This window comes from Staurois parvus, unplaced genomic scaffold (assembly GCF_062004578.1).
Source record: "Staurois parvus isolate SC_StPar_1 unplaced genomic scaffold, SC_StPar_1.0 ptg000636l, whole genome shotgun sequence".
Lineage (NCBI taxonomy): Eukaryota > Metazoa > Chordata > Amphibia > Anura > Ranidae > Staurois > Staurois parvus.
In genome coordinates, this window is record NW_028318432.1 from 1,432,849 (window position 1) to 1,456,094 (window position 23,246).

General features: G+C 42.2%; 1 protein-coding gene across 2 annotated transcripts in view; it reads left to right on the plus strand.

Moving 5' to 3' along the window:
* SLC39A12 (solute carrier family 39 member 12) overlaps nucleotides 1-23,246 on the plus strand; it is a 68,061-nt gene that overhangs the window by 24,327 nt on the left and 20,488 nt on the right. For both annotated transcript variants that reach the window (XM_089693715.1, XM_089693716.1), the window contains exons 4-8: nucleotides 974-1,182; nucleotides 6,672-6,852; nucleotides 9,174-9,346; nucleotides 13,528-13,695; nucleotides 22,994-23,101. In XM_089693715.1, coding sequence (XP_089549841.1) covers nucleotides 974-1,182; nucleotides 6,672-6,852; nucleotides 9,174-9,346; nucleotides 13,528-13,695; nucleotides 22,994-23,101 — 839 coding nt within the window. The remainder of the gene's footprint in view (nucleotides 1-973; nucleotides 1,183-6,671; nucleotides 6,853-9,173; nucleotides 9,347-13,527; nucleotides 13,696-22,993; nucleotides 23,102-23,246) is intronic.

A 23,246-nucleotide genomic window follows, 5' to 3' on the forward strand; every position in this document is an offset into this window, starting at 1 on the left:
ACAGCTTATTACTTACAGAGCTCAATAGCTAAAGCCAACATTTACACACACAAGTGATTCAACCCACTGTCTATTCACAAGGCACTGTTTGGATTTTCGCTTTCAAGAAGAGAAACAGCATCTCCTCTCTTCCTAATCTCCCTGGTAAACCACTTCTCCTCTCTGACACAATGTACCTTGTATAACCTGTTAATTTGTAAAAAATAATTTTAATAAATAGTAGTTTATAGTGAAATTACACAAAACAACAGTTTAAACATGTAAATATTTTTTTTTTCTATTTCAATATTTTTATTAAAAGAAGTTTTTGTTTTTATAATACAGTCTCATGATACGCCCACGCAGGGGCAGAGTGGAACAATAGCATACATAAGCAGATACAAATCAGCAGGGTGTATTAGCCAAATAACGGAACGTCCAATCACACCAAGGAGGGACGGCAAAATGCCAAACCAAATAGTAGCAGCAGCAATCCATCATATTACCGAAAAAAAACAAAGAGGAAAAACCCCTACCGAGAAGTATCAGCTCACAACATACCGAAAAAAAAAACAAACTGATAAAAAAAAGAAAATATAAAAACAGAAAAAATTAAGGAAGGAAGAAAGATTCAGGGAGAAAACATGGAAAAAAGAAAGACTAGAAGAGTCACGGATCCAGGGCTAGCACAGGCAATGACTATAAGAGGCCATAGCTAGTAGGAGGCAGGGACGGCAGGGAAAATGTATCCAAGGTTCCCAAACCTTAAAGAATCTCGGCTCAGAATCTTGAAGAACGCTAGACATCTGTTCATTGATCAAACATGCAAACATTTTAAAGAATTAAAATGTAAAAACTTACTGAACTTGTGGAAGAAGATAGCTTAAAAAACAGGCATGTGTCATCAACTGTGTCATGTAGGCTAATGAATAAGATATAATGGTAATAGATCTCTCTAATCAATGCAAATAATTGGTAACTGATCATTCCTCAGACATTGATGAACTAATTGGGAGGCTTAAAGGAGCAACATCATGCGTCAAAAGCATAGAACACAACCATAGAAGGAAATTGAGAAGTCTTGTGATACCTGGAACAAATCACGAACCGTTACCTGTTCCATCAATGGAAAGAAGTGAAGAACCAAAGGATGGCCATCATAACATAGCTGAGTCTCGGGGTCACTCTGCAGGGTGGAATCAGGTAAGGTGCTCTATACAAACTACGTACAACTTTTAGGAGGAGCAATACTGGGATATTGCGCCCAAAATCGATTTTCCAATCTTTGATGGACTTGGGGAGGGATTGAAGACAAAGTTTCAAGTGTGGTGCAAACCCCAGTCTCAAAGATGTACATTAGGATGTCACCCACCTAGATACTGTGCTTCCTACAGAGGGCAGATGATTGAGTGTTTTCCTTTTCTGTACTTTTTAGTGCTGCCTTTTTCAACCAGGGGTCTGTGGAACCTTAGGGCTCCTTCAGAACAGGGGGGAGGAAAACTTTGGCACTCCAGCTGTTGTAGAACTTCAAGTCTCATCAGGCCTGAGCCTCTGGAAGTCATGCTGGTGGCAAATGATTTGCCTACCTCTGCGAGGAATGACTGACAATAATGATTTTTTTTTTTAAAGCCCAACTACAACCAAAGTAAAAACACAGAAAAAGTAGGATGTGTCCCTTGTGCTGATGCCTCTTATGTTAGTTCAAATCCTCCTCCATCTATGCTCCCCATCCCCACTGCCAAAATCTTTTGGGCATTAATAGAACTAACGGGCTATCCCAGGTTCTCATAAAGAGGGCTAGATTACGCCTGCCATTTCCACTCAGCTCCACCATTTACAGACGCTGTACTAGAGCTTCTATGAATGAAACACAACCTATGAATGGAGGACAGGCGGATAATTGCTAGGTCTTCCCCATCCATTCATAGATCATGTTTTATTACATAGAAGCTGTAGTACGGCTCCTATGAATGGCAGAGCTGGGCAGAAAGGGTGGATATAGTTGGGCTTTCTTGATGAGAACCTATGACAGCCCGTTAGTTCTAATAACCTCACCGAAACATTATGACGACAGGGATGGGGGATAATGGACAGAGGAGGGTTTCAACTAACAGAGGAGGCATAAGCACAAGGGACATGTTATTGTCCCTTGTGCTGAGACTGTTCTGTTTTTTTATTTTTGATTCACTTAGGCTTTAACTATCTGTGAGAAGGGAATTCTTCTCAATGACCACACATGTATGGAGCGATCTTTCCACTGATCATGACAGTAATGTAGCCTGAGCTGTAGATAAAGTAAATATTAGCAGGAGTTCCTTGAGCACAAAAAAATATTTCAAGGGTTCCTCCATGTTACAAAGGTTGAGAAAGGCTGTTCTAGTAAATTCTTCCCAGTTTTATATGTACAGAGCTCACTTCATACAGAGACACCAGAAGATGAGCTTAGCCTTTCCCAGCTGGGCAAGAGGTCAGGGGAGATCTCCCTTTGTGGATTCAAAAAAGCTGCAAAACCTAAAGTGACATTAAACTCTGATTTAAAAAAAACTCCATTCAAATATGTATTCCTAGCTCAGAAAAATACAGCAGAGCTCAGACAGGGAGAGGGAGAAGCAGCATGAATATCCAGTGTGAAGCAGAGTTTATGTGCTGATAAATAATCATGCTGATAGGAGGAGAGAGCATATAGAAGGAGATGAGCTCATGTGTCCTCTGATTCTCCTTTCACTGTACAGTCACACTCTGGTGAATGGGGGGGGGAGGGGGACCTCAAGAACTGCATTGCTTAACTGCAGCAGGGAAAATCATATCTCCAGCCCTGCCAGACAAGGCTGTGCTGTGTATCAAAGTGTTGTAATTAGAAAATTTGCGGTTTCTGCATTAGAGCTTAGAGCATTTCACTATAAATGAAACTCTTACTTCAGGGGGTGCATGAAATGTGACTTGTATCTCAGGCAGACCTCTGATAAATATAGTACTCCAATATATTTCTGAATGCCTGCAGATTGCATAATTGCAAGGAAATTATTCATTTTCTTGACCATTCAAAGTAGCTGGAAACTGTAGTAGAAAGGTAATTTAAAGTGGTTCTAAATCCTAAAGACTTTTTTTACCTTAATTCATTCCCTGCATTAAATTGGTTGTAAACCCTCACATATACTAAATGAAGTGAGTGGCCTCAGATGGATCACAGAGATGAAACAAATCGTCCTACAAAATTTGTACCTGTTTATCTGCAGTATTCTCTTATCTACATCTGTTCAAAGTGCGGAATATATAAAGCTTGTCTGAGAATTCCGAATAAAGGGGTTGGAGAGCTGCAACTACACTCTGCAGAGATCAGTGAGGAGAGCTCTGAGAGCTGATTGGAGGCAGGGGCGTCCCTAAGGTTGGTGTCACCCGGTGCGGTAACACTTAGTGTCACCCCTCCGATGATCCCTGCAGGATGGATCAGATCTGTGGATTGAGCATAATGGATCGGAGTCCGATCCATTATGCTCCCCAATCCACAGATCTGATCCATCCTGCGGGGATCGTCAGCTTGCAACCAACACAGGGTTAACTGATCTCTCCACGAGCTCCATGAAAAGAAAACATTTAACGCAAGCTGATGATCCCAGCAAGGTGGATCGGATCTGCGGATTGAGCATAATAGATCGCAGTCCGATCCATTATGCTCCCCAGTGCGCAGATCCGATCCATTTTGTGGGGATTGTCAGCTTGCTTTCCTTTTCATGGAGCTCGTGGAGAGGGTCTGGTGTCACCCCGTGCAATAGGTGTCACCCAGTGCACCTGCCTAGGGAAGCCACTGATTGGAGGCAAGGGGCACACCCCCCTCCACACAGGTCACAGGAACGAAGCTGAGGCTTTAAATCTGTCCCTCCCCTGTCACCATTTTTCTCTTGGTGTCAGGAAAACCTGTCAGACATGATTCATGCTGACAGCAGAGGAACAAAGCAGTAGACAGAAATGACACTTAGTGCTCTGGATTAAGACAAGTACATACCATTGAGGGATATGCTTTGTTCGTATTTCATATCTGAGGTTTACAAACACTTTAAGTCATCACTCGACCCAGCACTGTGCCCGTTTGTAGCCGCTCTCTCCCTTCTCCCCACTTTTCCAGGCTTGGCTGAGAGCAGAGGAAGCCATTGGTTTCTGCTACTGTCACTCAAATCTTGTGATGAGGGAGAGGGGGCGGGGCCAAGCTGCACTGTGCATGTCTATAGACACAGGCAATGAGGCTCGGGGATGGCTTGCTATGGGAGCACACAAAGAAGAGAAAGAGGGGGGGAACCGAGCAGAGGAGGTTTATTTATTTTTTAAAAGAAGACTTAACAAAGTCCAACTCCGGGTATCATATAAAACCCCTTCTATCCCCACTCACTGGAGTCCCCCCATACCTACTTTTTAAAAATCCCTTTTAAATATATTTTGTTTACAAAGATTTTTGTTGACAATGTTCAGTCAAACAGACAAAGCCAACAGGATGACAGTTACATTAAACCTGAAAATTACATAGAGGTGACTATCATAACATTTGGAGTACTCAACCATACAATATGGGAATCAAAAGTAACAAAACATAGTTGGTAAAAAACATAACGTGCTAAAGGCATGCGTCAGATGAGGCATATACATAACTTGTTGAGTATCGTGAGACACAATGCAAACCAGTTATGAGATCAATCAAACGTTACATAGGTCATAACCGTCGTAGTCAGGCTGGGGCCCAGCCATCAGAACGTTATATCAAATGAACACGAACAAGAAAGCAGGTGAAAAGAGAAAGCAGAACAAAAGCTAGATACAATTAAAGAAAAAAAAGTATAAGCAGAGCAGAGAGGAAGAAGGGTCCCGAGGGTCCACAACGCCAGGTTGTTATATCGACAAAAGAGTATTGTCAAATCGAGATGGCTGAGCATGAGTTGTCCAGGGTTGCCAAAGTCGAAGAAATGTCTCCTGGGTATCTGACAGTGTGGCAGTTAATTTTTCATTTACCATAATTTCATTCATGTGATTTATAACATCTCACTTCACTGACAACAACCTCCTTGATCCACTACAGTCTGGCTTTCGTCCCCTACACTCCACCGAAAACGCCTTACTCAAAATCACTAAAGACCTGCTAACCACCAAAGCTAATGGCCACTACTCAGGCCTTTTACTCCTTGACCTCTCCGCGGCCTTCGACACAGTTGACCACCCCCTCCTCCTTAATAAACTACACTCCCTCTGCATCAGAGACTCTGCTCTCTCCTGGCTCTCCTCCTACCTATCCCAACGCTCCTTCAGCGTTACCTATAATGCTACCACCTCCCCCTCTCTCCCCCTCTCTGTTGGGGTCCCCCAAGGCTCTGTCCTCGGACCCCTTCTCTTCTCCATCTACCCCTCCTCCCTCGGCAAACTGATACACTCCCATGGCTTCAACTATCACCTCTACGCCGATGACACGCAAATTTACCTCTCCACCCCTCAACTCACCCCTTCAGTCTCCGCCCATATCACCCACCTGCTTAACGACATATCAAACTGGATGTCGCTCCATTTCCTCAAACTGAACCTTTCCAAAACCGAGCTCCTAATCTTCCCCCCAGCCCGCGCCCCCCCCCCCCCCACCCTCTCCATCATGACCAACAACGCCACCATCAGTCCCACCCCACAAGCCAAAGTCCTAGGTGTCACTCCAGACTCAAACCTGTCCTTCCAACCCCATGTCCAATCATTGGCAAACTCATGCAGACTCCACCCCCGCAACATCTCCAAAATACATACGTTCCTAACCCCAAACACTACTAAACTACTCGTTCACTCCCTCATTATTTCACGTTTGGACTACTGCAACTCCCTTCTCACTGGCCTACCCCAACACAGGCTATCCCCACTTCAGTCTATCCTGAACTCAGCGGCCAGACTCATCCACCTTACCAACCGCTCCTCTTCTGCCACCCCCCTCTGTCATTCCCTCCACTGGCTTCCGATTGCCCAACGCATTAAATTCAAAATACTAACACTGACATACAAAGCCATTCACAACGCTGCCCCAAACTACCTCACCGACCTGATACCCAAATACCACCTAACCCGTAATCTTCGCTCCTCACAAGACCTCATACTTTCTAGCTCCCTGGTCTCCACCTCCCATGCCCGACTGCAGGACTTCTCCAGGACTTCCCCCATCCTCTGGAACTCACTACACAATCCATCAAACTGTCACCTACCCTCTTCACCTTTAGGCCCACCCTGAAAACCCATCTCTTCAGGGAAGCCTACCCCACCCTCACCTAACAGCCGATCTCCTCCACTCCTCCTACCACTCCATCCCCCACAGCCACTTCCTCCTGTACCACTTTCCCCTCCCTCCTAGATTGTAAGCTTGAAAGAGCAGGGCCCTCGAACCCCTCATGTATTGTCTTGTTACTGTATTGTCTCATGTTCTGTCCCCCACTATAATGTACAGCGCTGAGCAAACCTTTCTGGCGCTATATAAATACTGTATAATAATAATAATAATAACAGCTTCAAAGTTGAATCGGGGTTTTTCCAGGCTTTAGCTATGGTCATTTTGGTAGCTGTAAAAAAGTGTGGCACCAGCTGACATTCACCTTTTAAATATATTTTAATATCAATATATTTTGCAAAAGTTAGGTTTTCCTGTGGGAGTCTCTGTAAAAGGATTTATTTTATGTTTTCAGGGTCAGTTTTGCTTTTCTTCCTATGAGCTTGTGAAAATCGTCCTACAAAACAGCCAGTCGCCAATTTCCCGAGATTACTTCAAAATGATCAGCCCAGCAATTATCCATCAACTTCTCACTTGCACTTGCCCAGTGGAAGATTACACAAGCACTCAGCTACCCCCTCCAACTACTCTAGAAAGTGAGTCCTATACTGACATTCATTGAAGAATGTTTTTTTTTTAATGTATAGTTGTTTAGAATGATAATTATGATTAATTAAAAGCAATGATTATTTTATGTACATAATTGTAATATAATTATGTTTTATAATATATATATATAGATATAGATATATATTATTATTGGTAATTAGTGCAATGATATATAATATATAACATCATTATAAGTAATGTATACATTTCTAATATATATATATTTAAATAATATATCATATATTATAGATTATAATAATTATCATTATAATGAATCAATTAATATAATAATAATAAGTATTATTATTAATTTCAATAATTTTTCAGGAGTTTTACTCCCTAAAATTGAAATCAAAACTTTCATTGAATTTAATCAGAGTGGCTCCTGATCCCATGATAACTATGTCAGCTATGAGTGATTACGTGCAAGCTTAAGGCTTCTCTAAACATGAATTACAAACTGTACTGTACTGTATATGTTTAAAACTGCAACTTTCTGACACAATTACAGTATTTAAAAATATAATAAATGTATTAAATGTATCATTAGGCATTTTGTTTTTGTTTTGGGTTGGGTGGAGAAAGGTTGCATCCTGTGTCAAGTTTTTATTGCTGTCTATGATCCCCTTTTGGGAGATTCACACCTTTGTTTGTTCTGATGACTTTTTGTTACTAAAACAGAAAATGAGGGGAAATACAAAATTTAAAGAGAAAGCCGTATCTGTCAGCAAACCCTGCACTCAGGGTGGAGGACCTGTGTGTGTCTGGGAAGCCGGAAGCGATGTCACGTGCATGCAGACACCCTTACTCTTAATCGCCAGCCAATAGCAAACAATATTTGTTGTTTACATGGCAACCATCAATGGGGAAATGGGAGAACTGATGAAGAAACAAAATAAATAAAGTGGACAATCATGGGCTCACAGGGGTAGGGGAAAAAGAAGCAGATCTAGAGATGGGGACACATCAATACACACTTGCAAAAAGTAAACAAAAAAGGAAAGAGAAAAAATGCCAAAATGCTTCAAACATACAACCATTTAGCAAAGTCCAGGAGCCACATACCACCTCCAAAGTGTAAAATCAACTTTATTGTTCAGCACATGCACAAACACTCCACCTAGGATCCTCCCTCTAACATGTTTCACCCCTACTAGGACTCTATGATTAAGCCCCAGTAGGGGGCAAAACATGTTAATGCAGCCTTTCTCAACCTTCTAATCCCAGAGGAGCCCTTGAAATAATTTTCAGGTCTCAGGGAAACCCCTGCTAAAATGAATTAATTGGTGGTCACTGAGAAAACTGCCATTTACACGGATAGTCAATGGAAAGAATTCCACCCTTCAATTAGAATGCCACACTTAACATCAGCTAAAAAAAACAATGGTGCCATTTTTTTTTTTTTTTAAATAAGTTTAATTGTATCCTTGTTGTATCCTAGTTAAATCTAACATAGAGGCTATATCTAACTAGGTTTAAAATGGCTCCCATCCCCCTTTCTGTCTCCTATTCTAACTACCTTGTAGGAGAAAGATGCGTATACTTGTTCTCAGAGTGCTCCAGTTGAATCATGTGATCAGCTCCTAGCGGCCAGTTCAGGGGAGAGGAGTGACAGCTGACAGTGGATGCCCCATAGTAAGCCTATGGGTGACATTGCTGCCTAGGCATTCCAATCATTGTCGGCGCCATCTCCTCTTCCCTGAAGCCATCTGCTGGGGAGATCACATGACTGGAGCTCTGTTAGTAGGTAAGTATAAGCATCTTCCTTCTACAGCACGGGTGTCAAACTGGCGACCCTCCAGCTGTTGCCAAACTACAAGTCCCATGAGGCATTGCAAGATTGACAGTTACAAGCATGACTCGTGAAGGTAGAGGCATGAAGGGACTTGTAGTTTTGCAACAGCTGGAGGGCTGCCAGTTTGACACCCCTAGTAGTTAGTAGTTAGTGTAGTTAGTGTAGAAGTTAGTGGGGGGGGGGCATTTTTAGCTTGGCTAGATCAAGCCTGGAATTCCAATTTAATGACAAAAAAAAATGGTTTTATTTAAAAATGTATTAGCATCTTGATGAGGAGAAAAGAAAGAATCAGGACATGCAGGAAGATTAACCTTTAGCTCTAAAATAATAGCATGATAATAATGTAAGACAAAAACTCCCACAAAATACACTAGGGGGTCTTATCATATCACAAGCACCATGCAAAAGACAATTGCATAAAACAGAACCATTGTGATAATATAAAATTAGACATTACAGAAAATACATTAAGGAGGTTTTTTTTTATCATAACACAAGCACTTTATTTCATAGGATACGGCTACAGCACAATTGCGGTGTTGCTCCTGACAGTCGGGTCCATGTTTGGCGCCACCCTCATCATCTTCAGTTCTTGTGAGGAGAGCTACAAACTCATCTTACAGCTGTTTGTGGGATTGGCAGTTGGAACGCTTTCTGGTGATGCCCTGCTGCATCTTATTCCCCAGGTAAAGAGGGACTTTGGAGGAAGTTTTTGAATTTTTTTTTTGCACAAGGAATGTGTTTTTTTTTTCTTTTGAATATATATATATATATATATATATATTGAAGGAAATAAGTATTTGATCCCCTGCTGATTTTGAATGTTTGCCCACTCCCAAAGAAATGATTGAATGGTAGGTGTATTGTAACACTGAGAGACAGAATAGCAACAACAAATTCAAAAGAAAGGCATGACTAACAAATGATGCACTGATTTGCATGTTCATGAGGTAAATAAGTATTTGATCCCTTTCACAAAACATGGCTTAGTACTTTGTGGCAAATCCCTTGTTGGCAATCACAGAGGTCAGACGTTTCCTGTAGTTGGCCACCAGGTTTGCACACATCTCAGGAGGGATTTTGGCCCACTCCTCTTTGCAGATCCTCTCCAAGTCATTAAGGTTTGGTGGCTGACGTTTGGCAACTCGAACATTCAGCTCCCTCCACAAATTTTCTATAGGATTAAGGTCTGGAGACTGGCTAGGCCACTCCAGGACCTTAATGTGCTTCTTCTTGAGCCACTCCTTTGTTGTCTTGGCCAAGTGTTTTGGGTCATTGTAATGCTGGAACACCCATCCATGACCCATTTTCAATGCCCTAGCTGAGGGAAGAAGGTTCTCACCCAAGGTTTGTTGGTACATTGCCAGGGGTAACAGAAATATGGAAACACTACATGATTTGCTGTACATGTGTGAAAGTGGCAACATGTTTTGCTTTGAAAGCGGAAGTGATGTAATATTCTTTTGCTTCCGCTGTGTGATGAGATACCTAGTTAACAGGTGGGAAGCCTCACTTTCCTCATTCACTGCTAGTAATACGGAGTCAAATCAGAGCTTACTGAGCTTCAAAGAGGGAAAATTGTTGGTGCTGCTTAGGTGGTGCCAATTAATTTGCCGTGTTGCGAGGTCCAGTATCAAAGTATTATGACGGCATATACAGTTTCTGAGAAAACGTCTGATATGCATAGGCACGGTGGACATGGTCAACTGACCAAAAGAGACAAAAGGACATTGTGCAGGATTGTGACCCGGAATAAGAAAACAACTGCAAAAATGACTGCAGAGCTCAATCTCAGTCCCGTGAAAAAGCAGTTAAAAAATAAGAGTAAAGTATTTACCATTCCTTTATCAAAATATTTTTTACTTAATACATATATATATAAAATGCATAACCAATTGTCCAGTGAATCTGCATGCACATTTGTTTTGTGTAAATTGCATGAAAGAAAGTTCTTTAGGCTATTTTGTCCCGTGAACCAACGTTTTTTTTTCATTATGGTCAATAATAAATGCTTACTCATTTATTATGTGCTATAGTAAAATGCCACATAATGGCCACTAGATGGAGATGAAGAGCACAGGAAATACATACAGTATGTCTTTGTAACAAGCGATACAATGTAACAATTCTGGAGAACACTAGAGGGAACTAATGGTTTCATTTAGTCACCGGTCACACCGCTGAGATTTAAAATCATACGATTTGTGTGCAATTTCAGCGCAATTTCTGAAGACTTTATTGCTACTTGTGAAGATTTTCAACGATTTCTTGCAATTTGCAGTGTGATTTCCATTATATTCTATGTATGTGAAATCACAACAAAACTGCAGGAAAAGTAATGCAAGAACCACTTTAGAAATTGCGCTGCAGCAAATCGCAAATGTTAAGACACTGACATTCACATTCATTAGATGTGATTTCAATTCCCAAATCGCACCTGAAATCGCACCAGTATGACTGGGTACTTATTCCCTGCAGCATTCTCTAGAATTATACTGCATTTTTTTTTGTCTTGACATGAATCAGGGGTGCTCAACCACTGGCCTGTAGAGCCCTCTAATGTGGCCCGCGACCTCAAACGGGAAGCGCATACCTAGGTTCGGCAACCTGCTGATCGCAGTCTGGGCTTGCTGACCTGCCATCCCAATGCATCAGAGTGCATAGAGCCGACACCAGCAGTGGAGGAAGGAGAGAGCAGGAGCTGCGTAAGCTGATGCTTCCTCTGTAGCGCTGGCTTCTGTCCCAGGCAGAGTGATACCAATTGCACTTTGCATGGATCCTTTCTAGCAGCTTGGAGAGCGATGCCAGCAGAAGCTGGAAGAGGAAAACAAGGTCAGTGTATTAAACATCACATACACTGCATTTTTGCAATGATTATAATAGCATCAATAAAAGGCTTAACAACTATGTTTTGACACTGATCTGCTGGTGCAGCGCAGTGCACCTTTGGCTTTCCTGTGGCCATAGACTTCTATTGTATCCTGGGGGTTTGGTGTGCTTTCAGAAAGTGCACCATGCCTACAAGATATAATAGAAATCTATAGCAAAATGCAACTAACTCGCAGGAAAGCCGCAGGTGCACTGCGCTGCACCCCCAATAAAGACAAACTGCAGTGTATCAGTGTGAAGGCAGTCTCATAGGGGGCTCAGGACAATATGGGGTTAGTTTAGATTGTAAGCTCCATGAGCAGGGCCCTCCAATTCCTTCTGTATCGAACTTTACTGTAATTGTACTGCCGCCCTTATATAGTAAAGCGCTGTGCAAACTGTTGGCGATATATAAATCCTGTATTATAATAATAATAATAATGATAATATAATTTACATTTTCCAATTAGGATGTAGTAAAACCCCATAGTCAGGGGCGTCTTTACCTCAAGGCAAACAAGGAATTTGCCTAGGGCGGCATTTTTCAGGGCTGTCCCCTGAAAGAAGGGATGGAAGAAGGGACAAGTACAGCATGGGTACCAGGTGGGATCTGAGACATTGGTCAATGTCAGGCTCTTTTCGTAGGAATGGGGGGGGTGGTGTTCGGTGTCATGGTCTCTCTGTGTGGGGGGGGGGCAATTTTTGTGTTGCCTGAGGCAGCATGAAACCTAAATACACCCCTGCCCATAGTTAAGATGTTTTTACCCCCCCCAACCACTGGTGTAAAATCAGGAGTCGCAATGGTGACCCCACCCCCCTACTCCAGGGGGCCCATGTGGCCTCCCTGTCAAATTCTGTTTTACACATGGACAGGAGTGGCAGCATATTCAGAAACCAATTCTCTCATTTTTCCTAATGCAACTTCTGAAAGCTGCCTTCTCCTGATCTCCTTCCCCCCAGCATTCAGCTGCTGCAGGAGGAAAATGTTAATTATGCTATTCAAAAAAAAATAAAGAAATTCTGAACCATTTAATTTCATTGCGAGCCGTGACCGGTTAGCAAATTACTTACGTGGCCCCAAATTACTTAAGTGGCTAAACTCTCACAGTCAACATGAACTATTTTTAATCCTTATGCTGCTAGTATTAGTAAATTATTATTATTATTATTATTATTATTATACAGTGTTTATATAGCGCCAAAAATTTGCTCAGCGCTGTACAATATAGTGGGGGATAGTACATGAGACAATACAGTAACAATACAATATACGAGAGGTTCGAGGGCCCTGCTCTTTCGAGCTTACAATCTAGGAGAGTAAATAAATAGAAAGGTATATTATATTTACTTGTTTTAAACTTTTTTTTTTTACATTTTTTCAGTTGCTTCCTGGTTACTGGCCTAGGCCAAAATGATGTCATACATCCCAGGAGTCTTTATGCAGCATTTTTTTTCTTTCATCTCAAGCAGGAACTTTCTCAACTAAGCACACCCTCCAGCCTGCATGCCTGAGTTAAGGGCAGATGTATTCCAGTAAGTAAATACTACATGAATCATCTGCCCTTACTCAAGGTGGCCATGGCTAGAAATGCCAGGGGGTGTATTTCAAAGTGATATCTTAACAAAACACAGCATGGAGACGTGGATGGATGGGTGAGTTTTTTTCTTTCATCTCAAGGAGGGACTTTCTCAACTAAGCACACCCTCCGCCCTGCATGCCTGAGCTAAGGGCAGATGGATTCCAGTAAGTAAATACTACATGAAGCATCTGCCCTTACTCAAGGTGGCCATAACTAGAAATGCCAGGGGGTGTTTTCAAAGTGATATCTCAACAGGTGACTGCGGTACTACATTTTTTTACACCTTGTTGGTGGTGTCTTCTTCAGATGGATGGAGAACTGCTCTGTATGTTTTCTTATATTATCAGTACTGAAGCTTCTAATGAACAAAGCTGGCTTGATATCCCCTTTAACACAATCTGACACATATGAATTTCTAGGTTCTGGGAATCCATGAGAACATTTCCCATGATCACCATGGAAACAATGAAGAACCTTACTTAGAGGAGAAGCAGTACCTGTGGAAGATAATGGGAATGATCGCAGGCATTTATGGATTCTTCCTCATTAATAAACTCTGCTTTCTCTTTGTTTTATCTACCAGGCAGGTAAGAGAATTGGTTTACTCCTTTTCAATGAATTCCATAATTCACAGTTGTATGCATGGTAGGTATTATTTCAGAATGAACGATTTTAGGTGGCTTTGCCTACACAGTCCCTGAGTCTTCCAATTTTTTCCCAAATTTTCCTGTGAAAACAATGGACCCCCCTGTGATGGGCGCGGCCTAAGACCCCCAGCCCTTCTCACCAACTTGTGACTGAAGGACTAGCCAATCTAAAACCGATATCCCCCCAAAATCTCCTCTTCTCAAGAGAGAATAAATTCAGTTCCTCTAATCTTTCCTCATAGCTGAGCTCCTGCATGCCTCTTATCAGTTTGGTTGCCCTTCTCTGTACTTTCTCCAGTTCCCCAATGTTCTTTCTGTGAATTGGTGCCCAAAACTGAACTGCATATTCCAGATGAGGTCTTACTAATGATTTGTACCGGGGGAAATTATATCTCTCTCTCTGGAGTCTATACCTCTTTTAATACAAGAGAGGATTTTGCTCGCTTTAGAAACCGCAGCTTGGCATTGCTTGTCATTATTAAGTTTGTGATCTACCAGAACTCCCAGATCCTTCTCCACCATTGATTCCCCCAGTTGTACCCCCCTAGTATGTATGATGCATGCATATTCTTAGCCCCCAAGTGCAGAACCTTACATTTATCAACATTAAACCTCATTTGCCACATAGTTAAACAGTTCAATCTCTTTAAATCCTAAACGATATCTGTGGAAGGAAAACCACAGAACCTATGGAAGAGGATAACCATTTTTTTTTACTTTGCATTTTTCAGGATCTCTAAAAGTCCTCCTTGAATTTTGACCTGTTAGGATCCTTGACTACTATGCAGCACCATAATACACTTCCATGTCAATGTCAGGGCAGCTTAAGTGTTTAAACAGAGCCAGAATCGTACTTGATACCCTCTCTTGCTCACTTCTGAGATCAACTATGGGATTTGTAGTCTGCATAGAACAGTGCACATGACCACAACTGGGTGTCACTGTGGGTGGAGATGGGGACTCTGGAGTGGGTTAGGAGACTCTGCAGCAGTCCTGGTGGCCCTGTAGGGGATGAGGTTTCTGAGGAAGTTGGGAAGCATTTCTGCTGGAGGTTTCTGCTGGAAGTTGGGAAGTATTATGGAGGGCTGGAGGCTCTGCAGCAGTCTGGGGGCACTGAGGAAGATGAAGGCTTTTCAGGGGGCCTGAGGACACTATGGGAGGTTGAAGGGCCTTATAGGAGCTGGAAGACACTGTGGGAGGTTAAGGGATCTGCAGCTGGCTGAAGATCCGAGAGATGGGAGGCAGCTGACCAACAGTGGGTCCCAGCCCAGTGGTTGAGAACCACTTCACTATAGCATAGAGTAATGACGTAGGGGCCGGCAAATGGTACCACAGAGTGCATTTGAAATACCCAGGAGAACACTACTTTCCTCAGCTCAGTGTAGTTTGGTGGCATGGGCAACAGAAAGAGTAAGCATTAACTTTGCAAGAAGCTGCTGCTTCCAAAGTCACTTTACACAATCAAGTCTGACCCAAGGATCTAAGGCTGCATTCACACTTTAATGTTTCGTGAATGCAGGTAAAAATGTGCAATTTCATGTGCATTTATGAAACAAAAAAAAACGTAAAAGGTATTTGGTGCACATTTTGGAACCTTTGTGGCTTTTAAGGAATGTAAATAAATGATATCTTTTGTGCCTGGAGTTCAGCTTTTAAACTGTAGGCTAGATCCAGACCTTGTGTGTGTTATGAACGCAAGCAAAATTGTGCGCTTTCTTGGCATGCGCAGAAACGCACTGCCCTTTAGTAGATAGATGATAGTACCACCATTCATTCTTAATGGCACCTTATGTGTCTGCTAACATATGCGTTTTTAAGCATGCCATTCTTTATGGTGCCAAAGCACCATGTGGTTCAGTGTAGCACAATTTTTTAAAAGGGTAAGTGACCTCTTTTGCATGTTTCTTATGTGTATGATAGCCCATTTAAATGAATAGGCTGCCCTAGACACAACACACGGAAAACGCATGAAAACGCACACCCGCTCCGCCACACCTTTATCATTTAAACCTAGCATTAAGACCAAGGCGTTTTTTTTTCTTTTAAAATCTAGATTTTTTTTTTTTAAATCCATCGTTTGCACCATGGCCTGTGAATCCGCAGTCAGATCGTTGCAAAAATAAGAGGAAAAGCATGACTTTGTTTTGACTCCCCTGCTTACCTGTACAATACTGTGCTGGGTTTATATGTATTTTCAATTACGTAAGTTACAGTAATACACTTGAGCTCATTTAAGGATTACCGAGTCATAATTTTGCTGTTTTCTTTGTTCATTTCATACGGCTTCCCAGAGCTGCAATCTCTTAACAAGCCAACGTAAGACTGTTCTCAGCTGTATTCTACATTAACTCACTCGGTATGCGGCCTTTTAATGCTTCCAAACAAGACATGATTTAGAGCGGAGTTCCAGAATGCTTTGTTCTTCACTTCCTGGAACTTACAATGCAATAAACAAATGTGAATTAGTTTAATGTCGAGTTGCCTTTTGGTTTTTGATAAATATTCTCATACTGGGAGCGTGAATGGGTTTTTTTACACAGAGGGGAAAAAAAATATTATTTAAACCAGTCTAAATTTACACAGGGAGGTTCATAAAAGAAACCTGCCAAGCAAGATACATGGAGGCTGCCATAACTGAGCTCTCTTGAGAATGCTGTTTGCCTGGCTGTCATTTTGGCCTTCTTTGAACACATGTTCAAAAAAACCATTTTAGGCCTGGAGATTATGTAAAATCCCAGCATTATATATTTTCTGAAAACAAAAACGTTAAAGAAAAAAATAGTGGTAGTTCCATTTATTTATGGCACACAATATTAGGGCAACAGTTTATGAAACACAAAATTTTAGTAAAAAGTACTCTAAACTTAATTTTAGGGCACACAAATGCAATATATTACATTATTGTAAAATAGAAAATCAGAGAGAGTACATAGATACCCAACATGTCAAGCCTTAAAGTGGTTCTAAAGGCTTTTCTTACCTTCATGCATTCTATGCATGGAGATAAAAACCCTTCTGTGTGCAGCATCCCTCCCAGCCCCCCTAATACTTACCTGAGCCCCCTCTCGATCCAGTGATGCCACAGGAGCCTCAGCCATTGGCTCCTGCTCCTGTCAATCACAGGCAGTGAGCCAGTCAGGAGAGGGAGGGGGGTGGGCCCACGGCTGTGTGTGAATGGACACGCAGAGCCACGGCTCAGGAGTGCGCCTGCTTGGGTGCCCCAAAAGCAAGCTGCTTGCTCTGGGGGCACTCAGCAGGAGGGAGGGGCCAGGAGCCCCAGGGGGACCCGAGAAGAGGAGGATCCGGGCTGCTCTGTGCAAAACCACTGCACAGTGCAGGTAAGTTTACCATATTTGTTATATTAAAAAACAAAACAAAAACAAAATTTTAATATCACTTTAAAAATCATCTGTGAAACAGCAAAAAATGTCAGTATCCTATATTTTACATAGGCAATGCAACAAAAGGTATGGAGGGCTGGAGGCTCTGCAGCAGGCTGGGGGGCACTGAGGAAGCTAAGGGCTTTCAAGGGGCCTGAGATCTACAGCTTGTTGAGAACCCTAGAGAAGGGTCTTCAATTTTTTATGGCACACAATATTAGGGCAACGGTTTATGAAACACAAATTGTTGGTAAAAGCCCCTTAAAAGCCCCTACAGGTCAGCAGTTCAGAACTGTGAATGGGCCTAGACAGGGGCGGACTGACAACTCATGGGGTCCCCGGGCAATAGAGGATCATGGGGCCCCTGTGTCCTTGCCCAAACTCAAAAAAGCCTATGAAAAAGGTACCAGGGGCATCTCATGGGGCCCATTACTGACCCTGGGCCTTCGGCCAGTGCCCGAGTTTCCAAATGGTCATTCCGCTCCTGGGCCTAGAATTATTGATTTCACTCCAGCGTGCATGGGGATATGTAACGTGTTGCACAATTGACGTTTTTGTGAGTAGGCACCCCTGACATGTCCATCTACATTCATACATACATGTATATGGGTGGGGTTCATACATTTATTTTTTTTGGGGGCGGGTAAGTGCTTGAGTACAACTGTAATTTTTTACACTTATATACTTTTTTTTCTAAACTTTATTGTTCATTACATAGGGGACAACATTTTTTTTAAGCCATTCACTTTGTTATCTATTCATAAAACATTCACTGCAAGAATGTAAGAAACATTCGTGCAAACTGAAAGAAATTTCACCATATATTTTCAACTAGATTAAATTATAACTAAAGGCAAAATTTGTTTTTTTAGTGTTGGATAGAGTACAGAATAGAATCCTTGTCAGTTTTTATTGCTGTGTGTGCCTCCGTTAAGGAGATTCCCCGTCTCTATCTGTTTTGTTTACATTTTCATTGAAAGTGATAGTAAAAGAAAATCCCAAATTTTGGGTTGTCCTCAGATAAGTAATAGAGGGGACATTTCCAATGGAAACACTAGTTCTAGTGACCTGGAGGTCCCCAAGGAATTCCCTTAATTTGGAGGGATTTCCTCTCACTCCCTTAGCTATGTGACAGGAAGTGAAGGGAAATCTTCGCAAAGGGACACAGATGGTGAAAAAAAAATCTGACGGGTTATAACCTTTCCTTCCTCTGTCCAAACTGGAAAAAAAGTATTGCCTATACTTCTAATTTAAAATGGAGCTCCACCCAAAAGGGGAAGTTACTCTTTAAGCCTTTGTCCCCCGCTCCCCATTAAGGATTGGCACCTTTGGGTATTGGGGGGGTGCGGGTATCCAAATTTGACAGGTACTCGCCTAGGCGATCAGAAGCGGAAGTTGTCTTCCCCCCCTCCCTCCCCGTAGTCTTCTAGGACACGTGACAGGTCCCAGAAGACTACGGGGCCATTCACAAAGTGCAGTGCTTCTCACGCATGCGCAGTGGGCACCCAGCTATGAAACCGCAAACTCGCACATCCGGGTGCCCACACTGAAGATGCTGGTGCCGGGGAGAGAAGACGGCCAGTGAAACCAGCGGTTGTGAAGACATCGCTGTGCCGAGGGACAGGTAAGTGGCTGTATTTTAAAAGTCAGCAGCTACAGTTTTTGTAGCTGCTGACTTTTATTTTTTTTTTCCCAATTGGAACTCCGCCAAAATGTGGCCAAAATGCAGTATATTTTCTCATTAGGGTATTTCAGAGAACTATGCCGCATTTTATTCACTAGATGGAGCTGATCATATCACTGTGTTCTATACATGGACATGCATAATATGCAATAATGAATATTATTTTCCGTAACAAGAATTATTATTAGTAATAATAGCTGCAAATAAAAGATGCATTTTTATGGTAAATAATGCATGTGTTATAACTTAGTGAATTGAGCCTAATGTCAGTGTTACAATAAAGCGGCAGAGACACTTGATATTATCCACACAGCATGGTGAAATACCAGGGAAGTGAAATGTTTTGGTCTTCTGTTCTCCCGGCCTGTAGGACTCTTTATTGCAGTATGTCTGTTCTGACTCAATCCAAAGAACTGCTCTCAGCATAAACAAGAGCACTCGGTCTGCCCAACATCAGGAATAGCTGAAATTGTATCAAGCTGAAGAATTTGTGCTCTTGATGTGCAGCTTTTGCTTAAAGGGTCAGTCCACTCAAACCTTTTATGTCAACGTATGAGGGTGGACTGAGATCTCCTTGGTTTTTCCTCAGAGGGAAATAAATATAAAATCCAACAAGGTGAGTGAGACACCCTCAGGATAACTGCAGTGGATGGTCAGAACTGAGAACTCAGCTGTAGAGAGTTCACTGCTGGGATTTCCAAGAGATGCAAGAGTCAGGCAGTGCGATCAACCTGGAGGCATCTATCCGAACCCAGTTTCGGGTGGACTTAAGTCTAGGTTCACACCTATGCAGGTTGCGTTTAAGGCGTTTTCGATGCATTTTTTATGTGTTTTTTTTTCTTGTTGCTAGGCAGATTTTAAATGCAAAATGGATCAAAAATGCTGCAAAACAGCTTTAGTGGGTGACTACTCAGGTCATTTCCGCTCTATTTGGGGACCATTGGATCAGTCTCCCTTTGGTAGAATTTCTTCCTCATCCCCTCCCCCCCCCCCCTTATATAGCTCAGATACCTCTTTACTTACCAAGCCTCTGACAATTACTGTAACCCAACAATGTGCAGGTTTATGTTGTCTTGTGTTTTTGTAATATACAATTTACAATTCTGTCTAATTATGTTCATATTTCTTTTGTTTCTGTTCTCTTTTATATTAACTGTTGATTTCTTTCACTGTAATGTTCACACCAAAAGTGTTGTTGTAACCTTGTTCTGAAAAAATGGGCTTTGGTCTTTAATAAAAATTTACAATAAAAAAAAAAAAGGTGCAAAAATGCAGCAAAAAGGCAATACATGCTTTTCTGCAGCATTCCCATTGAAGTCTATAGAACCAAAAACGCAACGTTTTGCGTTCAAAAAAATCCCTGACCCTTTCCAAAAAACGCACCGGGTAAAAACGTGGAGATGTGAACCTGTCCCATAGGAAATCATGTTAAATGGACTTCTGTGCATTTCTGCAAAACGCAAAACTCTGCAGAAAACGCTTGGGTGTGAACTGAGGGTAAAGCATACGTCAAAGCAAAAAAAAACATGCAGCACATCGCTGCAGTACATGCACATTTTCGCATGGTTTAATTATCACTGTAACATTTTCACTGTCAGAGCTGTTTTTGCATTTTTTTTACAAACAGTTAAAAAATATTTTTTGGCCTGCAGATTAAAACCCCCAAAACATTATATATTATCTAAATGCAGAGACCCTGGAGAATAAAATGGTGATAATTACATTTTTTGTCACATGATATTAGCACAATGGTTTTATCAGGTGCACATGATACACTATTGTTAATTTTAGGGCACACAAACTATATCACCCAATTTGTTGGTAAAATATAAAAGAGAGTTGTGCCAAGTAAATATATACCCAACATGTCAAGCCTTAAAATTGTGTGCCCATGAAACAAACCTTTGGTACCCTACATTATCTATGGGTCTTTTAAAAGACCCTACATGGCATCAGTTTAAAGTTAACGATGAATAATGGGCCCCGAATGATTGCTTGCACTCCGACATGCATAGAGACATTGCAACATGTGTAGCGCAATCAACATTTTCTTGGGTGCCCCCAACAAGTGTGTTTGCATTTGTATGGGTGTATATGTTGGGGTAGGGGGGCTCAAAGTGTTTATTATGTGCTAGTATTTTGTTATGACAGTTTCTCTGTAATGAGTCATCAAGGGTCTTTTTGACCCCTGATGTCTCACCTGCCCTCCATTGCAGCTAATGAAGCACAAATAGTGCTCTAATAGCTTTTCCCCCAGTCACGATGGCCAGTAATATAATACTCACCCAATGTAGTATGGGTCTATGGATGGTGGATCAGATAGGAAAAAGGGCAGGCATAGTCGAGCTCTCTTGATGAGAGCTTCAGCTAACTAGTTATATTAACCACTTTACAACCAGGCTATAGCCGAATGACAGCTATAGGACGGTCGTCTAGTTCTGGGAGGGTGTCTTATGCTGTCCTCCAGAACTGCACCTCCCGCACGCTCCCTGGGGCCCGCACCCAGCAAGCTTTGTGATCACTGTGTCCTTTGGACACAACTGATCACATGACATGGTAAAGTGCCAATCACAGCGTCCTTTTACCATGTGATCAGCTGTGTCCAATGACAATGTAAATACAGCTGCTGGTTATCGGCTGCACTTTCCTCATGTTGTCACAGCGCGAGTGTCATGTACCTGGGTAGTGAGTTTGACGTGAAGAGGCAGACCTCTCGTACAACCCCGGCTCGGGGACTGCAGAGAGTGGAACAGCAGTCGCAGGAGCTCGGTGGGGTAACAGGGCCTGGGATCCATCTGATGGGAGCTGTTGGACTGATGTGTAGCAGACCATAGTAGGGTACGGAGGGATCCGTGCAGGATGGATGGATGCAGGTGCACCGTGTAGAAGGTTGCAGAGTCAGACAAGCCGGTTCGGTATTGGACGAGACAGATCAGGCATGAACAGCAGGCAGGAGAGTAGTCGGGTCACAGGCCAGGTTCAGCAGCAGGAGGTCAGTCAATCAGGAGCAGGCAGAAGAGTAATCCAAGATAGGCCAGGGGTCAGGGCAGGAGGCAATCAATCAGTAGTCAGGAACAGGCTGGATTTGGCAACATAAGCGACAGGTGCGCACTCGCATGTGTGAGTGCTCATGCGCGAGCGCAGCCGCGCGCCTCTGTCCAGGCGCCCGCACATCTGTTCATCTCGTCTGCACCCTTCGTGTGCCGCGGAGCTCTTCTTGTGTTAATGGAAGACATTTCCTGACAGTGAGGAGACAGGAGAGCCGGTAATCAGCAACTGTATATACACATCAGGACATCAGTGCAGTGAAAATCGTCAATTAAATACATAGCATGAATCAAAAGAACATTGCAGCGCCTTTGGCAACCAATTATATCATTCTCCCGTTCACAATAGCCTGTAATCCATGGGGTATAAAGGGAGGAATATAAAAGATGGGATGTGTAATAGGTCAATAAAACAGCAAAACTTTATCATTCTGCCTGCTCTAAATTGATGCAACTTAATACAAGCAGAGAAGTACTGTAGAAGAGAGGTAAAAGAAGAGAATCGGAACACATTAGGCTTTCCAGTGCAAAGAGAACAAAAATGGTATAATAATGTACAGACAACCTTATGGAGGCCAATAAACAGATACAGGACAGTGTTACATAAAATTAATTGTGTTGGCATTGCTTAAAGTGGCTGTAAATGTCTAAAATAAAAAATGCACAAAGCATATCCTCATACAGTGTGTACCTGCCTCAGTCCATAACATTTAGTGTCTCTCCTGTATGTTCTCTTCTTCCTCTGCTATCTGCATCATTCACTTCTGAAAGATTTCTCGACACCAGGCAATCCTTGGAGATGGCTAAACCCCCTTCCAGTAGACAGAAGGCGATTGACAGCCTCAGCTGTGCATGTTTCCATGAGACTGTGTAGAGGGGGGGTGTCTGATTTCCCTCCACTTGGGTCTCAGATCACACTCAGCTCTGTACTTTGTGCTGTGCAGTGTTTGATGTCAGATACAGTATCTGCCCCATTGAAGCTGAGCAATACCCTTTGATCTGTGTACTTTTTAGGACTCACAGGTACAGCTTATGTAGAAGAATTTAATTTATCACTGTATATCACCTGAGGCTGGTCACTTTAGTGGGCTTATGTTCTAAATTTCTGTTATACTGCCCTTATCCAGGGTCTGTCATTGGTCAACGGGCACTTGACACATTCCCATGATCTTCCATTGGAGTCCCATTTGAATGATCAGTCAAGAAAAGCCAAATCTACCTCTACAATTCAATTGGTAAGTTGTTTTTCTTTATTATTTATTATCATTATTATTATCTGATGTATTACGTGTTTTATTAATATTTGCAGCAAGACCCTCCTGAGACCTCTATTCCTGAATATAGCAGAGATAATCACTGCAGACAGTCTTCCTCAGATAG